Source organism: Neolamprologus brichardi, chromosome 9 (genome assembly GCF_056152115.1).
Source record: "Neolamprologus brichardi isolate AB-2024 chromosome 9, ASM5615211v1, whole genome shotgun sequence".
NCBI classification, from domain to species: Eukaryota; Metazoa; Chordata; class Actinopteri; order Cichliformes; family Cichlidae; genus Neolamprologus; species Neolamprologus brichardi.
In genome coordinates, this window is record NC_142112.1 from 37,500,574 (window position 1) to 37,520,190 (window position 19,617).

Here is a 19,617-nt window from a genome sequence, read left to right on the forward strand (position 1 = left end):
TCTTTCTGTTCATAACATTTAATTCATATCCGTCTATTTCAAAGTCCACTCCTTTCTCCATATTAATCCACGTCTCAGATACTGCAATCACACTGAATGGATGTGCAAATTTGCTTAAGTATTCTCTTATTGGCATATAAACTTCTACTATTAAAGTGGATTATGGACATTTTGCAGTCAGCCTTGACAGTTTTATTGAATTGTTCTTCAGTATAATAGCAGCTGATATTTCTGATGTTAAAAAAGTTCAATTCTGGATCAATGTCCTGCTCTGTGAAGTGTGTATTGTATTCCATGTTTTGTGGTGAATTTAACTCCAGATTCTCATGATTAGCAATCCTCTGTGATAGCAGTGTATAATTCCCAGATGTTAAATTAGTTGATTGTTCCATGATTTAATATGTTGTGCTTTAGCTTCTGTTGTTATCTTCTGTTACCTGCTTTGATGAATGTTGATTGTTTGTTCAGCTCCTTGCATTTGTAGTCATGTTAATATTTTTCCAGATCCTGGATGCGTTTGATGACCAGCACTTTGGCTTCCTCCGGTGTACCATTGAGTTTAATAAATATTTTACAGTTTGCAGTCCATGTATTTTGAATTATACCCAGTTTCTTTAGGTGTCGTGCTTTCTTAGCCATGTCAGCATTGTATTTAGTTAGATGGTCATTCATGTAGACGTTCGATCCCTTTAGTTTTCTCCCCTGCTTCAGCAGTGCATTCTTGTGTTTCCTGTTTACAAATCTTATGATGACAGCTGGTTTATCACTAGCGTTTCTCCTGGGCAAAGGGTGGCATGCCTCGATGTTATTACAGTCCAGGTCGATCCCTTTTGACTGCAAGAAACCAGCTACCTGTTGCTCTGCAGAGGTAACATCCAGTTCTCCATGGTCCTCTTTGCTGTCAGCAGTCACAGCCCGAGCATATGACCGGGGTTTTATGTGTAGCCCTGTGATGATCACATCTTTCATTCTGGTGTATTGCTCCAGGTCCGTGACCCTGCTTTCCAGATAGACAATCCGTTTCTCTGCATTCTGATTGCGAAGCGACTTTATCTCCTCGACAATGTCCAGGATATATTTCTGCTGTAGCTTGATAGCTGATGTTTCTTCAGTTAAAAAGTCCAGTGACTTTTTGATGTCCTCAATTTCCTCAGCGGTCGGCGTTCTCCTAGGCCCCATTTAGTTTGTTGTCTCGCTCGCTCCGTTTTATAAGTTCATCAAGGTTTGTGAACTTATAAACTTAAAAACTGTGTTTTCTGATTTGAGAAAAGAGTTTAAATGTTCTAAAAATGTACCTTAGCAACTGGTTGTATTGTACATAGTACATTTGTAATGAAGTGGCTCTATATAAAGAAACTGTTGAATAATCAAATAATTTGCCCTCGAAGCTTTGCACGGACTGCTCTTAGCAAGAAGGGAAATTTCCTTCTTGGTTGATTTAGGACTTCTCAGGACACAAGACAAATTTATAAAGTTTAGTCACATCCAGATGTATATTTAATTATTTCTGTGAATGTTAATTATAGAAATTTCTCTCAAAAAGTTTTTATTTTACTTTGTAAAGTACTTTGAGATCACTTATCGTAAGATTCTGAGCTAACTTCTTAGAAAAAAAAGAATAAACCTTAAAAATAAAATTGTTTCAAATTAGTTTTTAATAACAAGCACAACATCTGTTTTTTTCCTGGCTTTGTACGACAAAACTAAGCATTACTTCAAGTTTTATTGCTAAATGGCATAAATCTGAGTTCAAGCATATTCACCCACTATGGTTAAACATAGATCTGCTATTTAAAAAAAAAAAAAAAAAAAAAAGCCAACCATACTCACTTGATACCTGACAAGTAACTTATCAGTAGCACATCACACTTAAAGCACACCAAAGAAGAAATGGACTGGTATGAATGGACTGACAGGGTTTAGCCCTCCCTATCCTTTTTAATAAAAAATAAATATATATACAGTGGGGCAAAAAAGTATTTAGTCAGCCACCGATTGTGCAAGTTCCCCCACTTAAAATGATGACAGAGGTCAGTAATTTGCACCAGAGGTACACTTCAACTGTGAGAGACAGAATGTGAAAAAAAAAAAAAAAAAAAATCCATGAATTCACATGGTAGGATTTGTAAAGAATTTTGTAGTGGCAATTCCTTTGTTTGACAAGTCAAACATACCAAAATCAAAAGTCCACAAGCCACTGCTGCACTGAGATATTGTTTTGTACGCAGGCAAAAGAAGTCCATTGTCCAAACTTGAAAACTGCGTTTTGATGGTTTATTTATCCAGTTTGGCAAGCAATAACAAGATCCAATGTTTTTGTTACCTCCTGCTGCTTCTCCTGCGCTGGTAAAAAACCATTGGCCCACCCCAGTGCATGCTGGTCCTATACCAGTTGCTTTATTTATAGAAAACAAAATGGCCCTACAGCTCTTCCTGACCAATTTAACAAATTAACATCAAACAAACTTTGAAACAAAATATTAACCAACAAATAACTTATAAATAAACCCCAAAATATAAGTAAACTAACAACAAACTTTAACTAATTTCAAAATAATAAAAAATAAGAACAAATAGCTCCAACAAATTTATTCGTAAATCAGGGTGGAAAATAAGTATTTGGTCAATAACAAAAATACAACTCAATACTTTGTAACATAACCTTTGTTGGCAATAACAGAGGTCAAACGTTTACTATAGGTCTTTACCAGGTTTGCACACACAGTAGCTGGTATTTTGGCCCATTCCTCCATGCAGATCTTCTCAAGAGCAGTGATGTTTTGGGGCTGTCGCCGAGCAACACGGACTTTCAACTCCCGCCACAGATTTTCTATGGGGTTGAGGTCTGGAGACTGGCTAGGCCACTCCAGGACTTTCAAATGCTTCTCACGGAGCCACTCCTTTGTTGCCCGGGCGGTGTGTTTTGGATCATTGTCATGTTGGAAGACCCAGCCTCGTTTCATCTTCAAAGTTCTCACTGATGGAAGGAGGTTTTGGCTCAAAATCTCACGATACTTGGCCCCATTCATTCTGTCCTTAACACGGATCAGTCGTCCTGTCCCCTTGGCAGAAAAACAGCCCCATAGCATGATGTTTCCACCCCCATGCTTCACAGTAGGTATGGTGTTCTTGGGATGCAACTCAGTATTCTTCTTCCTCCAAACACGACGAGTTGAGTTTATACCAAAAAGTTCTACTTTGGTTTCATCTGACCACATGACATTCTCCCAATCCTCTGCTGTATCATCCATGTGCTCTCTGGCAAACTTCAGACGGGCCTGGACATGCACTGGCTTCAGCAGCGGAACACGTCTGGCACTGCGGGATTTGATTCCCTGCCGTTGTAGTGTGTTACTGATGGTGACCTTTGTTACTTTGGTCCCAGCTCTCTGCAGGTCATTCACCAGGTCCCCCCGTGTGGTTCTGGGATCTTTGCTCACCGTTCTCATGATCATTTTGACCCCACGGGATGAGATCTTGCGTGGAGCCCCATATCGAGGGAGATTATCAGTGGTCTTGTATGTCTTCCATTTTCTGATGATTGCTCCCACAGTTGATTTCTTCACACCAAGCTGCTTGCCTATTGTAGATTCACTCTTCCCAGTCTGGTGCAGGTCTACAATTCTTTTCCTGGTGTCCTTCAAAAGCTCTTTGGTCTTGGCCATGGCGGAGTTTGGAGTCTGACTGGTTGAGGCTGTGGACAGGTGTCTTTTATACAGATGATGAGGTCAAACAGGTGCCATTCATACAGGTAACGAGTGGGGGACAGAAAAGCTTCTTACAGAAGATGTTACAGGTCTGTGAGAGCCAGGGATTTTCCTTGTTTGAGGTGACCAAATACTTATTTTCCACCCTGATTTACGAATAAATTCTTTACAAATCCTACCATGTGAATTCATGGATTTTTTTTTCACATTCTGTCTCTCACAGTTGAAGTGTACCTCTGGTGCAAATTACTGACCTCTGTCATCATTTTAAGTGGGGGAACTTGCACAATCGGTGGCTGACTAAATACTTTTTTGCCCCACTGTAGCTACAGTACAGATTTTTCTCCATGTAAGTTTAATATCTGTCATGCTAGAGTTTTGAAGGTTTCTCTGACTTTTATGGTATTTCTCAAAAATTTATGCCAAAATGCACCTTAAAATACAAATGTTTTCTATTCCTTCAACCATATATATTTTATGCTAAATAAACAGCTTGAAACTAATATACAAACAGAAAAGGAAAATTTAACAGCAAAACTGTTCGTCTTCATTCACAGAAACAGGTCATCACCAGAGGAAATCTGCATTTAAAAACTGACAACTGGCTTGTGCTGTGGAAATACAAGAACCAGTTACATAGTTTTCTTTGAAGAATGCATATGAGGCTTGCAGTTTAAGCAGTGTAAAGACAGCACATGCCATTCAGACTTTCAGCTGTAACAGTCACATTGTTGTAGTAATGTGTCAGATTTAGATTGATGTGTATTTCTTTTAAGATTACAGTTAACGAAACATTTACCATTGTACTGTTAAGATGCACGCTAAGGGACTATTTGAAATCATGGAGCACTGATTATTTTATAAGGGTTTTAATTGTAATTTATTTTGTTTTTTTTATTCTGTTTCCAGGAGGTGAAAACTACAAGAGCCAAAAAGGTCATGGGAGAAATTCTGACAGTAGTCAGTGAAAACTGAGACAAGATGAAACACAGTGATACAGGAAAAATGGATATACCATCAAACACAAATCAAAGGAGGAAAACTTGGCCTGGGAGTGAGAGCACTAAAGGCAAAGAAAACATTTTTCCCATTTGTAAGTCTTGTAAGGCATGACGTAATACATGACGGCAACCAGTCTAACAATCCAGCATGGAATAGAAGAGAAATAGCTGAACTAACTAATTTGTCAAGAAACGATGTTCCACAACAGTATGAAATAAAGGGGAAAAAAAGAAAAAAGACAAAAACAACAGGCTCTGATTTACTCCCTCATGGTAAACACAAGAAAAGTGAAACAAAAAAGGCAAAAAGCTTACTTTCAGAACCGATGTTTGATCAAGATCAGTCAATTCCTCATGTTAAACACAAGCAAACACAGATAGAAACAACAGGAAGCTTCCTTTCTAACACTCCAGGTGATGGGCTGAAAGTTAATCAGCTCCAAAATCCAAAATCAAGTCACTCTGAATATCTTCCTTCCTGCTTCCTCTCTGTGACCTCTGTTGTTGATGAATCAGCAGCAGGTAGCAGCACTGCAAATCCTGAGAGTGAAGAAATCATGACACACAGTATTATGAAGTCTGAAACCATGCCATACCATTATAAACCTTCAGGAACATCTGGATCTAGTGGGCTGTCCAGCAGATCCTGCCTCTTGCCTTGTTCTCACAGCATGGTCTCACTGAGCAAAATACCTCGTGAAAAGAACAACTTTACACAAGTAAACAGCTCACCTGATACGCTGTTAAATGAGTTTACACCAGTTATCAGTGATGATTTTGATGATGAAAACTACACGTTCCAGTGCTCCTGTCCAGGCCTGTACCAGTGCAGTGTGACCGGCCTGGTGTTTTTAATGAAGGCAGAAGGAGACGTGGTTTACAGGACTGTCCCCTGGAACAGGAGGCTGCTGACCCAACACCACAAGAAGCCTGCAGGACCCCTGTTTGACATCAAATGTCAGCAGCAGTCTGTGTGTCAGCTTTGTCTCCCACACTGTGAGCTCATCTCCACAGGTGGAGGTCAATTCTTGCAGGTCGCTCATGTGAATGACGAGGGCATCGAGTTCATCACCCCTCAGCGGATAACAGAAAGTCACGTTGTTATAAACATCACAGGGTTTTCTGGTTACGGTATTGTCAGTGATGAAGACTCTCCTCCTTACCCAGTCCAAGCTTTGGTTCTGCTCTTCTACAAACCCCCAGTTGATCCTGATCTCAGCTCTCAGCTCAGTGTGTTGTTGCTTCCAAGGAACATCGTGATCCGTGATGTACAGCGCACCAGGAGGAAACTAATTGGAGACGAGAGGTACATAGATACACCTCCTCACTGCAAACTAGAGATGGCACGATACCACTTTTTTATGTCCGATACCGATACCGATATCATAAATTTGGATATCTGCCGATACCGATACGAATCCGATATAGTGTGTTTTTTAATCAATAAAACGTTTTTTTTAATATCTTGCTGCATTTTGTATAAGTTTATACTCAAGTTTAAATAAATAACAACACTAAAGCTATTCTGTTAAACCTGTATGTAAAAAAATACACTGCGCCCAAAATATTTCATAGTTCAGCAACACTGATCAATCTAATAAACTTAAACCTGCTCCATCCTCCCTATTCTGGTATGAGTACTATACTAATAGGGTTGCAAACTCCCAGCAAAAAAAAAAAAGGGAACCACCCTCCACCTCATGATGCTTAATCGATGTAATCAAAATTAATTTGATGCAGGGGGAAAATGCACAAAAATAAATTATTTTTCAAGAATAATTAAATAGATTCAACATTTTTCTTCAACAGAATTGCAGACTGCACGGATGGTATCTTCCCGAAGGAAAAAGTAGTATAGCTTACTATATTAGACTTAACAGTTACTATATATAGTAATGGACTTCTATATATTTTACATCAGATTAAAACTTTGGGTGTAAGAGTCAGATAATTATTTATTAAAAGCTCGACATTTTAAATGAGAATAAGAAAGAAAAGTATGTCTTTGTGCCCCCTTTTCCCTGTTTATGCCCTAGCGGCCCCCCCTGGCTACACTTTGCTAGATCCGCCCCTGCACAGTTACCAGCCATCAGCTGTAGAAAAAGATCCTGGTCTAGAAAGTAATATTAAATAAATTCTAACAACAGCTTATCAAGCTTAAACGTGCTGCTGTTGTTCAGCCGCTGGTTTCCTCTTTCTGGTGAGAAGTGGGCCAAAAACAAACAAGAGAGACAGACTCGCGACAGAAAAGCCGATCAGCTGATCATTAAGCAGTTTCACGATTGAAGTAGCAGCAGGAGAGAGAGAGAGAGAGAGAGAGAGAGAGAGGCAGTCGCTCCATATCTCGGTTGTTAAGCTTAACGTGGGAATGCTTTACAAACATTCAGAGATGAACTTACACACTTGCTTTACTTCTCTCTGAGATAACTTCCTCGGAGATGAAATGCTGGTTTGCTAGCAAGGCTACAAATACACACAGCTGCTCTATCACGTGATGCATACTGCTGCAACGTGCTACGGTTATGAGCCAAGTTACGCCGTGTCGCAAGTTTTGTGAGGTGCTTTTTTGATATTTAATGGATCGGATTACATTTTTTATTTCTCACCGATATCCGATCCAGTAATTTGGGTCAGTATCGGACCGATACCGATACGTAATATCGGATCGGTCCATCTCTACTGCAAACTGCATCCAAAGCAGGTTTACACTCTGTCCACTGTTCCTGAGGATGATCTGATTACAGTTGAACCAAAAGAAGCTGATTTTGATGATGAGTACTACGACAGCTACTTTACGTCATTCCTTGTGTCTTTAAGAAGAATCCTCACAGATGTTAACCTCAGTCTGAAAGAGAAGAGCAGCTCTACCTGTGTTTGGGAAAGAAAATTGTGTCTTTTCTCCCCTACAGTGGGAACTTTGAATCATCCTCCTTCTGAGATGCTGTTAAACACACGAAGCTGCTTCATTGAAGGGATATCAGAACCTAATCTCAACAGCTTGATCGACAAACTGCTGGAAAAAAAGGTGATAACTGATGCAGAGAGGGAGGCAGCAGACGCGAAGCAAAACAAAAGGGAAAAGGCTCGTTTTGTTATTGACACTGTGAGGAATAAAGGTGATGCTGCCAGTTCAGAGTTTATTAAGTTTCTCCATGAGCTTGACAAAATCTTTTGCGGGCATCTCGGTTTAAACTGAATGGGTATTCTATGACTTTGTTTTTGCAGAACTCATGGGGAGAAAGTGAAGCAATTACCTGCATGTTTGTGTATATATAAGGTCAGCAGGGAAAAGGCTGGGAAAAATCCAAAAACAGTATGTTGGTCTTAAAAGTATCTGATAAAACACTGTAAATATATACTATCAGTCAAAAGTTTTGACAGTCTCATTTAATGGTTTTTCTTTAGTTTTACTACTTTCTACATCGTAGGTACAAACTGAAGACATCAGATATTTTTAAGCAAAATATACAGAATCATGTAACAAGGAAAATAATTGTCTAATATTTCAGATTCCCGAAAGTAGCCACCTTTTGCTTGGTTGATACTGCTGCAAACCCTTGGCCTTCTTTCTATGAGCTTCATAATGTAGTCATGTAGGCTTCTTAACAGGGTTGGGATCATCAGTTGTGTTGTGCAGAAGTCAGATTGGTACATGGCTGACATTCCCATTTGACAACCATTAGCTGATGGTTCTTGTCATGATATGAATTCTAAGTAAAGAGAAACCACTACTAAGGAAAAGCAACAAGCAGAAGAGATTTATTGGTCCAAGAAACACAAGGAATGAACAGGTTGTTGGAAAACCATTTCAGGCGATGACCTCATGAAGTTCATCGAGAGAATGCCAGGAGTGTGTAAATCAGTAACCAAGGCAACGGGTGGCTATCTAAAATAAAACATGTTTTATCATCTAAAATATAAAACATGTTTTGCGCTATTTCACACTTTTTGTGTTTACTAAATATGTGCTCATTCATAGTTTTGATGCCTTCAGTGAGACTCTACAATGTAAGTTATCATGAAAATCCATGAAATGAGAAGGTGAGAACTTTTGACTGACAGTGTAGCTGTGCAAGTTAAAGGGCTTTTTCTATAACATAAAAAGGGCAAATTGGCCAGTGTGAACACAGTACTGTGCATCAACATTGATTTAAAAAACAAAAACCAAATGTGTGGTTACTACTTCTATTAGAATTTTAAACATGCTTTTGTGCGATGCATCTATTTTTAGTTATGTTTTGTTTTGTTTTCTAAGAATATAATAAAAGGAATAGAAAAGGTAAATAAAAAACTAATGCACATTACGACCAATTTCAGAGTTTAACCCTGTCACTTGTACATTAATTCATAGAAGATAAGATACTTAAAATTTTAAACAATGGTTTTCCAAGTGCTTGATTTCAAGGACCTCATCCTTGTTAATTTTCCATTATAAAATGTTCGTAAAGACAAATTGCATTAGCACGCTTCCTGTAAGAGGACAATGAAAAAGGAGACATGACTGTATTTTATCTTTCCCATTCAGACTTCTCCCCTCAAATATTTGCAAGTATCTTTAAAAGTCTGTAAAATGTGTTTCTTTAATGGTGCCAAAGTCTTTTTTTTTTTCATCTTTCTTTGATGAGTGAAGAACACATTTTTTACTGTGATTCTGAAATTATACAATTTCATCAAATATTGCAGCTGCATATATTTTTTTTTATTCTGTGTGTTTTATAATGAGTGCTGTTTTAAAATTCTGTGATGCTTTTGTATGCTTTCTTATGTTAATTTACAGCAGACCTTCCCAAAGTGTGGGGCCCGCCCCCTGGGGGGGAGGGGGCGCAGAGCCATTGCAGGGGGGGCACGGCATGAAAAGGAAAAAACAAAAAAACAAAGCTTGGACACTGCTAGCACGGGCGCCCACACAAACGCAAAGCAGGAGATGAAGCATCGCTGAATATGTTTCCAAACCAACTTCATTCTAAGCCAAAGACTAGAAAATATGGTGAAGCATATCTTCCCTTTGGCTTCACCTGCACAAGTGCCGAGGTAGGTCTCCCTGCAGGATTGGTTTTCCCTGCATCGGGAGCAGCGCTGGGCTGTTTAAATCACGGACAAACAGGATCCCACATTCTTGATTTGTAGTTCACAAACACTTGTTGTAATGACTAACTACTCCTGACATGTTGGAGATGTTAGCTCTTTATACAGTAAAGTTACAGTGGGATACAAATAACATCAGCCTGATCCTGCCACGATTTGTTCCCCCGGTTCAAATCACGGACAAACAGGATCCCACAGCGGTTTATGTTTTTGAACCTATTTTGCACAGAGAGGCATTTTTTGAAAAACGTATTGATAGCAATGTTGAATATTATTACACAGGAAAAAAACAACTACATGTAAAATAATTACACCGTGACGCCTCTGCCTTTGTAAATGGAGCGACAGTAACTGCGTGTGTATGTAAGCCTGTAAAACCTGCAGACAGTCAGATTAACAGTATTTCGTCTCTATCTGCCATTCTGCAATTCATCTCATGGAAACAATAAAGTGGCCACAGCGTGACGTGAAAAAAGGCACATACCCTTGACGTTGTGTGACAAACTCTATATTCCTCGTCCACAAATGCAAAAAATCACTTTTAAAAAATCTCCGTTTTCGGTGATTCGAAACGCCGTTTACATGTGGACAAAACAGCTGTGTGTTCAAAAATACCCGTGTAGGTGCGGACGTAGTGTAAAAGAGTTAGTAGTTTATTTTATTACTACCTGTAGATTACTTGTATTTGCTTAATTGTTTACTAAATGACTAAGGTGTGAAATAAACCGCAATTGAGCAAAATATGGGCGTGTGTGGTTGGAGGATGTGCGCGTGCGTGAGGGGGGGCGCGATCATTTTTCTGTAAAACAAAGGGGGGCCCAGCGAAAAAAGTTTGGGAACCACTGATTTACAGTGACTTCTTGCTTTTAAACTTTGCACTTTGTGTTCTTCTGTTAAGTATTTGTGACTGTGTGGAATGAACCAAATCTGACAGGTGGATATAATTCTGTGAAAAAATTTGCATTAAATTCAAATTGTATTTGATTCATAACAGTTATATAAAATTTTAAATATTTGTAAACTGTTTTTTACTGCAGATCTCACATGTTATTTATGGCAGGAAGCACACATTTCTCTGTATGTTTCTGATTTAAAAATCCACAAACGCACTTTTTGTAACGACAGCTGAAAGATGACAGTGATTTCAACATCCTAGTCTGAGTTTAAATAAAGGGAAACAAACATTAAAGTGTCTTTAATGTGTGTTTGAATCTGTTTCTACAAATCTGACAGAAACCAAACACCTAAACACATTTACCTTTAAATTCCTGCTTTGTTTTGAAACTATGAAATAATGTGAGTTAGCTTTTAGTCTGCTCTTTAGAGTGTTTTTCAGCATTATTTATTCTCACTTTTATTTTTAGATTTTCAGTTTCTAGTTTGCTTTATTAACTATAATAACTTGTCCCCATGGTTATTTAACTTGTTTAAAGTAAAGTGAAACAACTTTTAGCTTTAAGACGGCCTTTAACGAGGTATCAAATTAATTAAATTTACTTGAAAGTGTGTTACAAGATAATTTCCCTTAAACTGTTTATACCTTCATCAGCCAGCAGGGGGAGGCATTTGCTCAATAAGAGTGCTCTTAAACTCACTGCAGGTGAAACCTGAAGAAGCCACGGTTTGATATCCTGCACAGAAGAAACCAAAAGCAGGACAATCACAGAATCTGTGCTGACATCTTTACATTTACCCTTTTAAATCATTGCTATGGGCCATTCAATCCACATACAACCTTTCCAAGAGCTTGGTCCGCATAGCTGGCAGTAAGTCGGACTCGTTCCGTGTGGGTGATGGACTCTGCCAGGGCTGCTTTTGAATAGTCGTCTTCTTTTTATCTATATTTCACTTTCTACTTCTCTATCAGTAAATGCAAACTGAAGGTAGCCATGTGGCAGTAACTATGCACAACATTAGAAACAGGAATATTTCAGGAATTCACTAGTCGGACTTCAGTAAAACATTTGCACGAGTCAGACTGGAGATTCGTTTTGTTTGCTCTTATCAGATGTTTTTTTCTTTTGAACACGTATGTTGATTTTTGTTGCTGACTGAAAGGAATCCATTTTTTCGCCATTATCTTATCTTTTCTGTCAGTGGAAGACAATGTGCATGAAAACAAATGCCATTGGAGCTACTCAAATCTCTACTGAAAGTCACTGATATAAATCTTGGAATTTTCTGTGCAGTTACAAATGTTTGTCTCGTGGTGTTCTACATATGCAATAAGTTTTTTGGCATATGAAACCGGAGGAGTTGTACTTATATCTTAAACCATCAGCTTGTCCTCGGTCACAGTTTCCTTCAACATAAAGCTTTGCAAAAATTGCATAAAAAGCACTTGCAGCAACAAAAACATAATATTCCAGAAACACGCTTTGCCGATCTGATCAGCTGTTTGTAACACTTCCTACATTAAAATAGATGGCAGCGCGAATTATCGCATGTCTGCCATTACCTGCCCAAAACCGGAATTGAGGTAATTTTTTTTACTTGTAGGCCTTAAAAGCCTACACTGGTGTTTTTAAAAGTCATGTTTGACTTTATGCTTTCCTGAATAGTTTCTGGGATGCTTAGAACTCAAATTGCACTGCTTTAAATAGTTTATTTTGAGGCACATGCTGTTTTCTTTCAAAATTTGCATCATAGGATTGTTTTTCGTTTTTTCTGCAGTATATAAAAATTGGTGTATCCCAAAAATAAAACTACAAAAACACTCAAAATAAATTTCCTGTTGTTGTAAACTATTTTTTGCAACTTTATTGTATTTAAAGTTTTGAGGGATAAACCTCTTAAATTTCTCTAAGTGGAAATATATGTAAAAAACAACAAAAACAAACGATTTTCAATTTTTTTGTAGTTTATTGCACTTTTTTGCAATTTATCTACTATGGACTTAATGCATACATATGATTAAAATTTGGGCTGTAATGGTTGTATTGATGTATAGCAACTTGAAATGCTCCCAAAAATGGCACTACAGCATGTAAAAATATAATATAAGCTCTGGAGGACTTGGTTCTATGGTAGGTCTTAAAGGGTTAAGCGCACATGTCACCAGAGACTGAGGGCTCCAGCCAGAAAGAGAAGGCTGACTTGTGTAAAAGGTGGAATTATGAACGATATGGACTACAATTGCTCATGAATGCTCAGTAAAAAGGTACAAACGATATGTTTGTGCATTTACTTTGTGTGTACGTTTTATTTGAATTGTAATTTTTATTCTGCTGACATAATATCTGTGTTTTTCATGGTGTTTTTCACGGTGTTTGCTGGTGAAAAGAAGATTAAAATACTGGTTAAACATCAGTTGGAGCATGGCCCTTTATTCTACTTGGAACATGAAAAACCTTCAGGACCAGTTACAATCTGGGATGGATAACATTTTTGTTGTGTATGAAAGAAGTACTGTAACTGCTATTTCTGGGGGGAAAACTACACATCACCAAAGAAAAGAAGCTTAAACATCTTGCTTATCTTTTTTAATTATCTGTAATGATATATAATACATATGATATAGGAATAAAATAGCCATGTGTAATGTTTTGGAGAAGAGAGAACATGTTTCATTTTGGGATTTCAGGAGTTTTGACAAAGCAAAGAACTGTGAAATGAAATGTGTTTTAAGAAACAGATTACATGAAATGTATCTTAGCAGATGTGAAAAACCAAGTGGCTACAAAATATTTAAAGTTCATAAAAGAAAGGAGGTCTTTACTCAAGAGTCTCTATTTAGAAAAGTTTGCTTGGATCGTTGAATGACAACAATCAGTGAAACCGCTGTCTTGTTACTTTGTGAAGGAAACCCAACTCTGGTTCTCTTTGTGTCCAGGAAACTGTTGGGGAGTTCGGAGTGAGGGATAAGAAGAGTGTGTGGGGGAGGGATCAGTTCACCTGTAGCTGGGACAGTCACTGCTGTGGAAATCACGTTTTGTCTGAACCATTTTTGCGCCTTGTTTTCACTAAATTCACTGTCACTGTTAAGGAAGCCCTGTGACTGGGTCCTGATTATCTGTCACCAACATGACATTAAATCTTTTCTGGCACCAACGTGACTACAGTGTTTTCACAGAGTTTCTTACTTCCTTGTTCTACAACATTCCTTTAAGAAAGGAACTTCGTGAGAATATTTAACGTTTGTTTCATTATTTGCTTTTCAACACTTCACAAAAAGCCTTTTCAGTGGAAACTGAACGGTTTTACTGGCATTTCCACATCACTATCCAATTTTCTGTTATGTTAGTTACAAAATGCAACACCCTTGTTTCTGTCTGACAGTAGAGAGCACAGACGAGCAGGTTGGGGTCTGTGGCCCGGCTGTGGGGAGGGATGGAGCATTGGATTCAGGGAAGCCTTGCAAACATAATTGCGATCCATTATCCTAACACACCTCCCTATTTCCCAATATCTGCTGAAACCAAGAAGTCGCTGGGAGAAAGCTTAAAGTAAACTCTTTCATAACTAAGATTAACTAAGATTGATTTCTTCTTTTTTATAGTCAACAAAAAGGTCAAAGCTAGTCAAGGCAGATTAACACCTATAATGGGAAATTCCTTTTCTTTTATGTATTGGTTACATGCTTTAGCAATATCACTTTTGGGTTTTTAAAGGCACACATGTGGAAGAGCACACTTTATTGCACACACACAGCCAGGCAGTCTGAGAAAGTTGGTGAAACCCAATAGGGATTTGGAGTTGACGTCACACCGCAATGCATTGTGGGAGCGCACCGCCATCTTAGAGGGCCACGAATAGCGTGCATCGGTAATGTGGACCCGTATGAAATATGGCAGTGGAGTGAAAACCCAGACCACCTACCTCTGTTGTCCTACCCTGACACCTTCTCGTACCTTGTCTGTGGAGTCAGCGCATACATGTCAAATCCTTTTCGGAATTATAAATCCCTGGAGGCGCACATCTAATTCACAAATGGTTGGGTGCAAGATTTGTCCATTTTTAAGTCTCCACGTCGTGAGTATGTTGACCATATGACCAAGATACAGCCAGAGGTTGCACATAACATTGACTTTTCCTCAGCAGCTGCTCCAAAAATTGCTCTAGATGAAAAAATAAACACACCGTCTGCAAGGCAAAAGGAGCCGTCCGCAAAAAAGGCAAATTCCACCTGCTAGTCTGAAGTTGTCACCGATAAGCTACGCCTTAAACAGAACATAGTTCTGCTGCATCACACATTAGGATGTTTGTTCTAATTTTCTATGACCTCATTGAAAATAAAACTAAAAGCCTATAAAGAACAATATGAATTTACCAACAAAAAATGATGGCAGAGATCTCGATATCAGCTCGTCTCACCGCTGCTATCCAAGCCTGACGTCTTTGTTTGGTTACATCAGATACATGAGATCCCTCACATTGCTTCCAGGAGAGTAAATGATAAAAAGAGCCCATTTTCCAGCTTATTCCCTTCCCGATCGTGCGATCTAACATTGCAACTGACAACACAGCTGATGTTTCTGTGTGCTTTCGCTCCTGTAGTCCTTTGGCCTACTAAACAAAGGGCTACATCACACTCCAAAGCCCTATAGAGATTGACAGACCACGTGACTTTCGCGCATTGCATGCCGGTAACTCGTGGCAAAACAATCCAAGTACCACATCAAATGCAAGCATTTGCAGCACCGCAAAACATTCATTCTCCGGTTCCAGTACCTTCTTGATTTTTCTTTGCCCCCCAAAAAAGTTATGTACAAATCGAAGGAGAACAATGCCGGACCGTACAAAGACAGACTTGATGAAAAGTCAAAGAAAAGGTACGAGGAAAAAATCAAAGGAGTGAAAGGGTTAGACCCTTACGAGCACACACAGCGGACAAAATACGTTAGCGTGCTGCCCAACTTTCACCACGCTCATATTTATAATTATATGGTTCTTGGAGTGAGTGCATACACTCATGAAGTTTAGTAACTTCAGGTCGGATGGGTACAGGACCATGAAATGCACCGTGTAGAACGAAAGACCATTGTACGTATCATAAGTTTACCAGTCTCACAAATCGTCTTCATAAATACACATTCGTTAACCGTTTATTAATAGGACCTTTAAGCTAAACGGTAATTAATTAGTAGTGGAAATAATTTCTGGTTCGCATTACAGAAATGTAGCAGTGACAATAATACTGTATGCTGTAATCGTACTGGGCAATTAGTGATACAAAAAAACTGTTTTATCCTGTGAATAAAAGTATATGTTTTTGTCAGTGTACCATGGTAATAACAGAAGCGAAACACAATATTCTGTCAGGACAATTCACTATTTATGCACAATAAACAAAGGAGCATAGCGCGACAATTTCTGTTCAGCGCCAGACTTGCTTGTAACCTATATCACCAATTATGTTAAGAAAAATTACGTATTAACTACAACAGAAGACTGCCCTTTGTGTAAATGCTTGGAGCAGACTAACGTGTGAGCTGGAGTGTTCTGGGACGTCGGGTTCCTGTGGCTGTCATGCAACCGGCTATTGCAGCTAATAATACAACAGCTTCTTGCCATTCTTTGTGTTTCTTTTTATCGCTGTGTGACTGTTTTCATATGAAAGCCTGTGTGCGCCAGTACCGCTTGCCATTCATTCCCAGAATCCTTTGCGGTTTTACCCCAGAATGTCACATTTTGAAAATGTGACGTCATTCATAATAAACCACAGATATTTGTCTACAGGTTTACATCATCTAATATGTTTTTACTCTCTTTTAAGGCGAAAATAAAAACGCAGAATCTGCGCTATCAGTTGACCCAGGAACTTGTATTCTTCGTCCTCCATCTCAGCTTGTTTCTTTCTTCCACCTCTCTGTACATGGCATTTGTGTAGTATGTGCCACCGTTTCCTGCCACCATGTAATCAATCTTCTTGATCAGCTCCTCCACCTGCTTTCTGTCTTTGCTTCTGTTGTTGAAGACGTGGAACCTGTTTCCACAGCTTTGGATGACTCGTCTGAGCTCTGGTTTGGTTTCACGTACATACTTCTGTATGGTGATTTCCTGGTCTTCAAGGTCATCTCCATGGGTGAACAGCACAATCATGTAATGTTGAGCTTTTGGACCAAACAGCTCCTGCAGGGCTTCCACAGAGTTTTTCTCCTCTCTGGTGAATCGACCGACTTGGAGCACCAGTAGAAAAACATGAGGACCTGGACTGGAGACTTCAACGCATCTCACAATTTCAATTTTGATCATCTCTGCAGATTTCTCAGTGTCCAGGATCCCTGGTGTGTCTATGACAGAAATTTTTCTCCCTTTCCACTGTGTTTCACCTGTTTCAGTCACTGACTCTGAACTGTAACGAGATTTGAAATGGTTTTTTCCCAGGATGGTGTTTCCAACAGCACTCTTCCCCACACCAGTTTTTCCTATTATCACAATCCTCAAATCAGGACCTGAAACACAATTCACAGCTTTAGTTTAACTTGACTAAAAAGTTTTACCAGTAGGACTCATGTATTTCAGTCATTATGAGCACATATTGACACTTTTCAAACAGAAATGATAAACATAGAAGATTAAATCAAATTGTACCTGATATACGCCATAATGATGAAGCCATAATTTGTATTCAGTGTTGTAACTACACAGGTGAGAGAGATGAGTGTTCAAGCTTCTGTCCAACACATTATTTGTAGCTTCACAGCTGACACACCTCCAGTAGTTGCATAACCGGTTCATATAATAGACACAAAGATGAGCACACCCTGCAGAAACCAAACAGCCTTTTACTGCACAGCACTGTGTTTGACAGGAAGTTCTTCCATCAAGTTTGGATTCAGTATGATTGTTGATACTTTGCTTTGGAATAGTAAAACAGGATTGTTAAAATCAAAAGGAAATTAGGATTAGAAAGGAAATACTTTCACAATAATTTGCTTTAACTAAAATATTTTAGGGCTTTTAAGAAGAAATTCCAAAGTAAAAGACTTGAAAGAAACATTTGGAGCATATTTCAACAGTCAGTGTGATGACATTAGAGACATAATGTTTAAAAATATCATCCTGATGTGTGTGTTGGTCACATCTTCACCTGAAGTTGTGCAGCAGAAGAAAAAATCAAGAAAACTGAGAAACCTTCAGAAGAAGCAGAAAAGCAGGTCAAGTCCAGCGAGGAGGATCAGGAATCAAGCAAAGAGAAAAAAAAACTATCTGAGGACAAATAACCAGAGCAGCAACGGGGAAAGATGAAAATTTGGATTTAGGGTTGAAGTTAAACACAATCTTTATTGATTGATTTAAATTAATGTTTTAATTACACGAATGATCAGTGAGGTGCAAAAATTAAACCTTTTCTGATCTCATTCACGAGGTTTATTTTAGTTCTGGTGAAAATCCTAAGTTGAGACACAACTCTTTACAGAACTTTATAACATTTTTAGGTGTGTGTGTGTGTGTGTGTGTGTGTGTGCGTGCGTGCGTGTGTGTGTGGTTAAGGATAATTGATTAATTCAAACAGAAAAAAAATACCAAAAGTATAAATTACCACAAACTGTTTGGGTTATGTTGAGAAAGAGGAAATTTATTTAATTAATTTAAATTACTTTATTTGTTTTCCCCAAGTTATACATACAAAAATGGAAATATGCAGGTCATGTACTAATGTGAAGATCATGTATCAACAACATGACTCCAAACTGCTAAACTCTAATTACAATTCCACTGTTCTTACTCAAATATCATTGTAAACTAAACAATTGCAAATCTCTGAAAGCAAATATCAGAATCAGAATTTATTTATCCCCAAGGGACAATTAAGATTAAAAAAATATTTACCACACTAAGTTCACCTGGAATTAATGAGAAGGCACGTCTTCATTAAAGTTGTGCAGCGACAGAAATAAAATCAGAGTGAGAAAATTGAATAAGCTTCAGAAGAAGCAGCAAACACGTGAGAACAAAACAGACAAGCTGCACCACAAGGTATCAGAATCAGAATACTTTATTGATCTCTAGGGGAAATTATTTTGGTTACAGTGCTCCAGTATAAACAGTAACAAAGACAGACAATACACTAAGTATGAAATAGACACAATATATATATATATATACATATATATATATATATATATATATATATATATACATACAGGGTGGGCCCTTTATATGGATACTAGAGATGGCACGATACCACTTTTTTATGTCCGATACCGAAACCGATATTATAAATTTGGATATCTGCCGATACCGATATGAATCTGATATAGTGTGTTTTTTTAATCAATAAAACTGTTTTTGTAATATCTTGCTGCATTTTGTATAAGTTCATACTCAAGTTTAAATAAATAACAACACTAAAGCTATTCTGTTATACCTGTGTGTAAAAAAATACACTGCACCCAAAATATTTCATAGTTCAACAAAACTGATCAATCTAATGAACTTAAAACTACTCCTTCCTCCCTATTCTGGTATTTTAAAGAGTACTTAGCAGAAATATTAAGCAACCTAACTAATAGGGTTGCAAACTCCCAGCAAAAAAATAAATAAAAAATAGGGAACCACCCTCCACCCTCCACCTCATGATTCTTAATCGACGTAATCAACTTTAATTTGATGCAGTGTGGAAAAAAAATGCACAGAAATCAATTATTTTTCAAGAATAATTAAATAAATGGTAAATGGCCTGCATTTGTATAGCGCTTTACTCAGTCCCTAAGGACCACAAAGCGCTTTACACTACATTCAGTCATTCACGCATTCACACACACATTCACACACTGGTGATGGCAGCTACATTGTAGCCACAGCTGCCCTGGGGCGCACTGACAGAGGCGAGGCTGCCGGACACTGGCGCCATCGGGCCCTCTGACCACCACCAGTAG

The 19,617-nt window shown here is 38.3% G+C and overlaps 4 protein-coding genes across 4 annotated transcripts in view; 1 reads left to right on the plus strand and 3 right to left on the minus strand.

The window, feature by feature from the left end:
* Window positions 1-17,377, minus strand: part of LOC102779712 (GTPase IMAP family member 9-like) — a 180,852-nt gene extending 163,475 nt beyond the window's left edge. The window contains exon 1 of the mRNA XM_087846560.1: window positions 17,327-17,377. Coding sequence (XP_087702686.1) covers window positions 17,327-17,354 — 28 coding nt within the window. The 5' untranslated portion in view covers window positions 17,355-17,377. The remainder of the gene's footprint in view (window positions 1-17,326) is intronic.
* LOC148101617 (uncharacterized) lies at window positions 490-1,179 on the minus strand. The gene has a single exon (XM_087845677.1). The coding sequence runs from the start codon at window positions 1,177-1,179 to the stop codon at window positions 490-492; it is 690 nt and encodes a 229-aa protein (XP_087701803.1).
* LOC102779442 (NACHT, LRR and PYD domains-containing protein 1a allele 5-like) lies at window positions 5,288-8,015 on the plus strand. The gene is made up of 2 exons (XM_087845719.1): window positions 5,288-6,014; window positions 7,343-8,015. Exons 1-2 carry the CDS (start codon window positions 5,296-5,298, stop codon window positions 7,902-7,904), a joined length of 1,281 nt encoding a protein of 426 aa, XP_087701845.1. The 5' UTR covers window positions 5,288-5,295; the 3' UTR covers window positions 7,905-8,015.
* Window positions 16,494-17,386, minus strand: LOC148101618 (GTPase IMAP family member 9-like). The gene is given in 3 exon segments (XM_087846562.1): window positions 16,494-16,588; window positions 16,591-17,187; window positions 17,327-17,386. Coding segments are annotated over 3 exon segments (720 nt in total). The 5' UTR covers window positions 17,355-17,386.
* Between the last annotated feature and the right edge of the window lie 2,231 nt (window positions 17,387-19,617).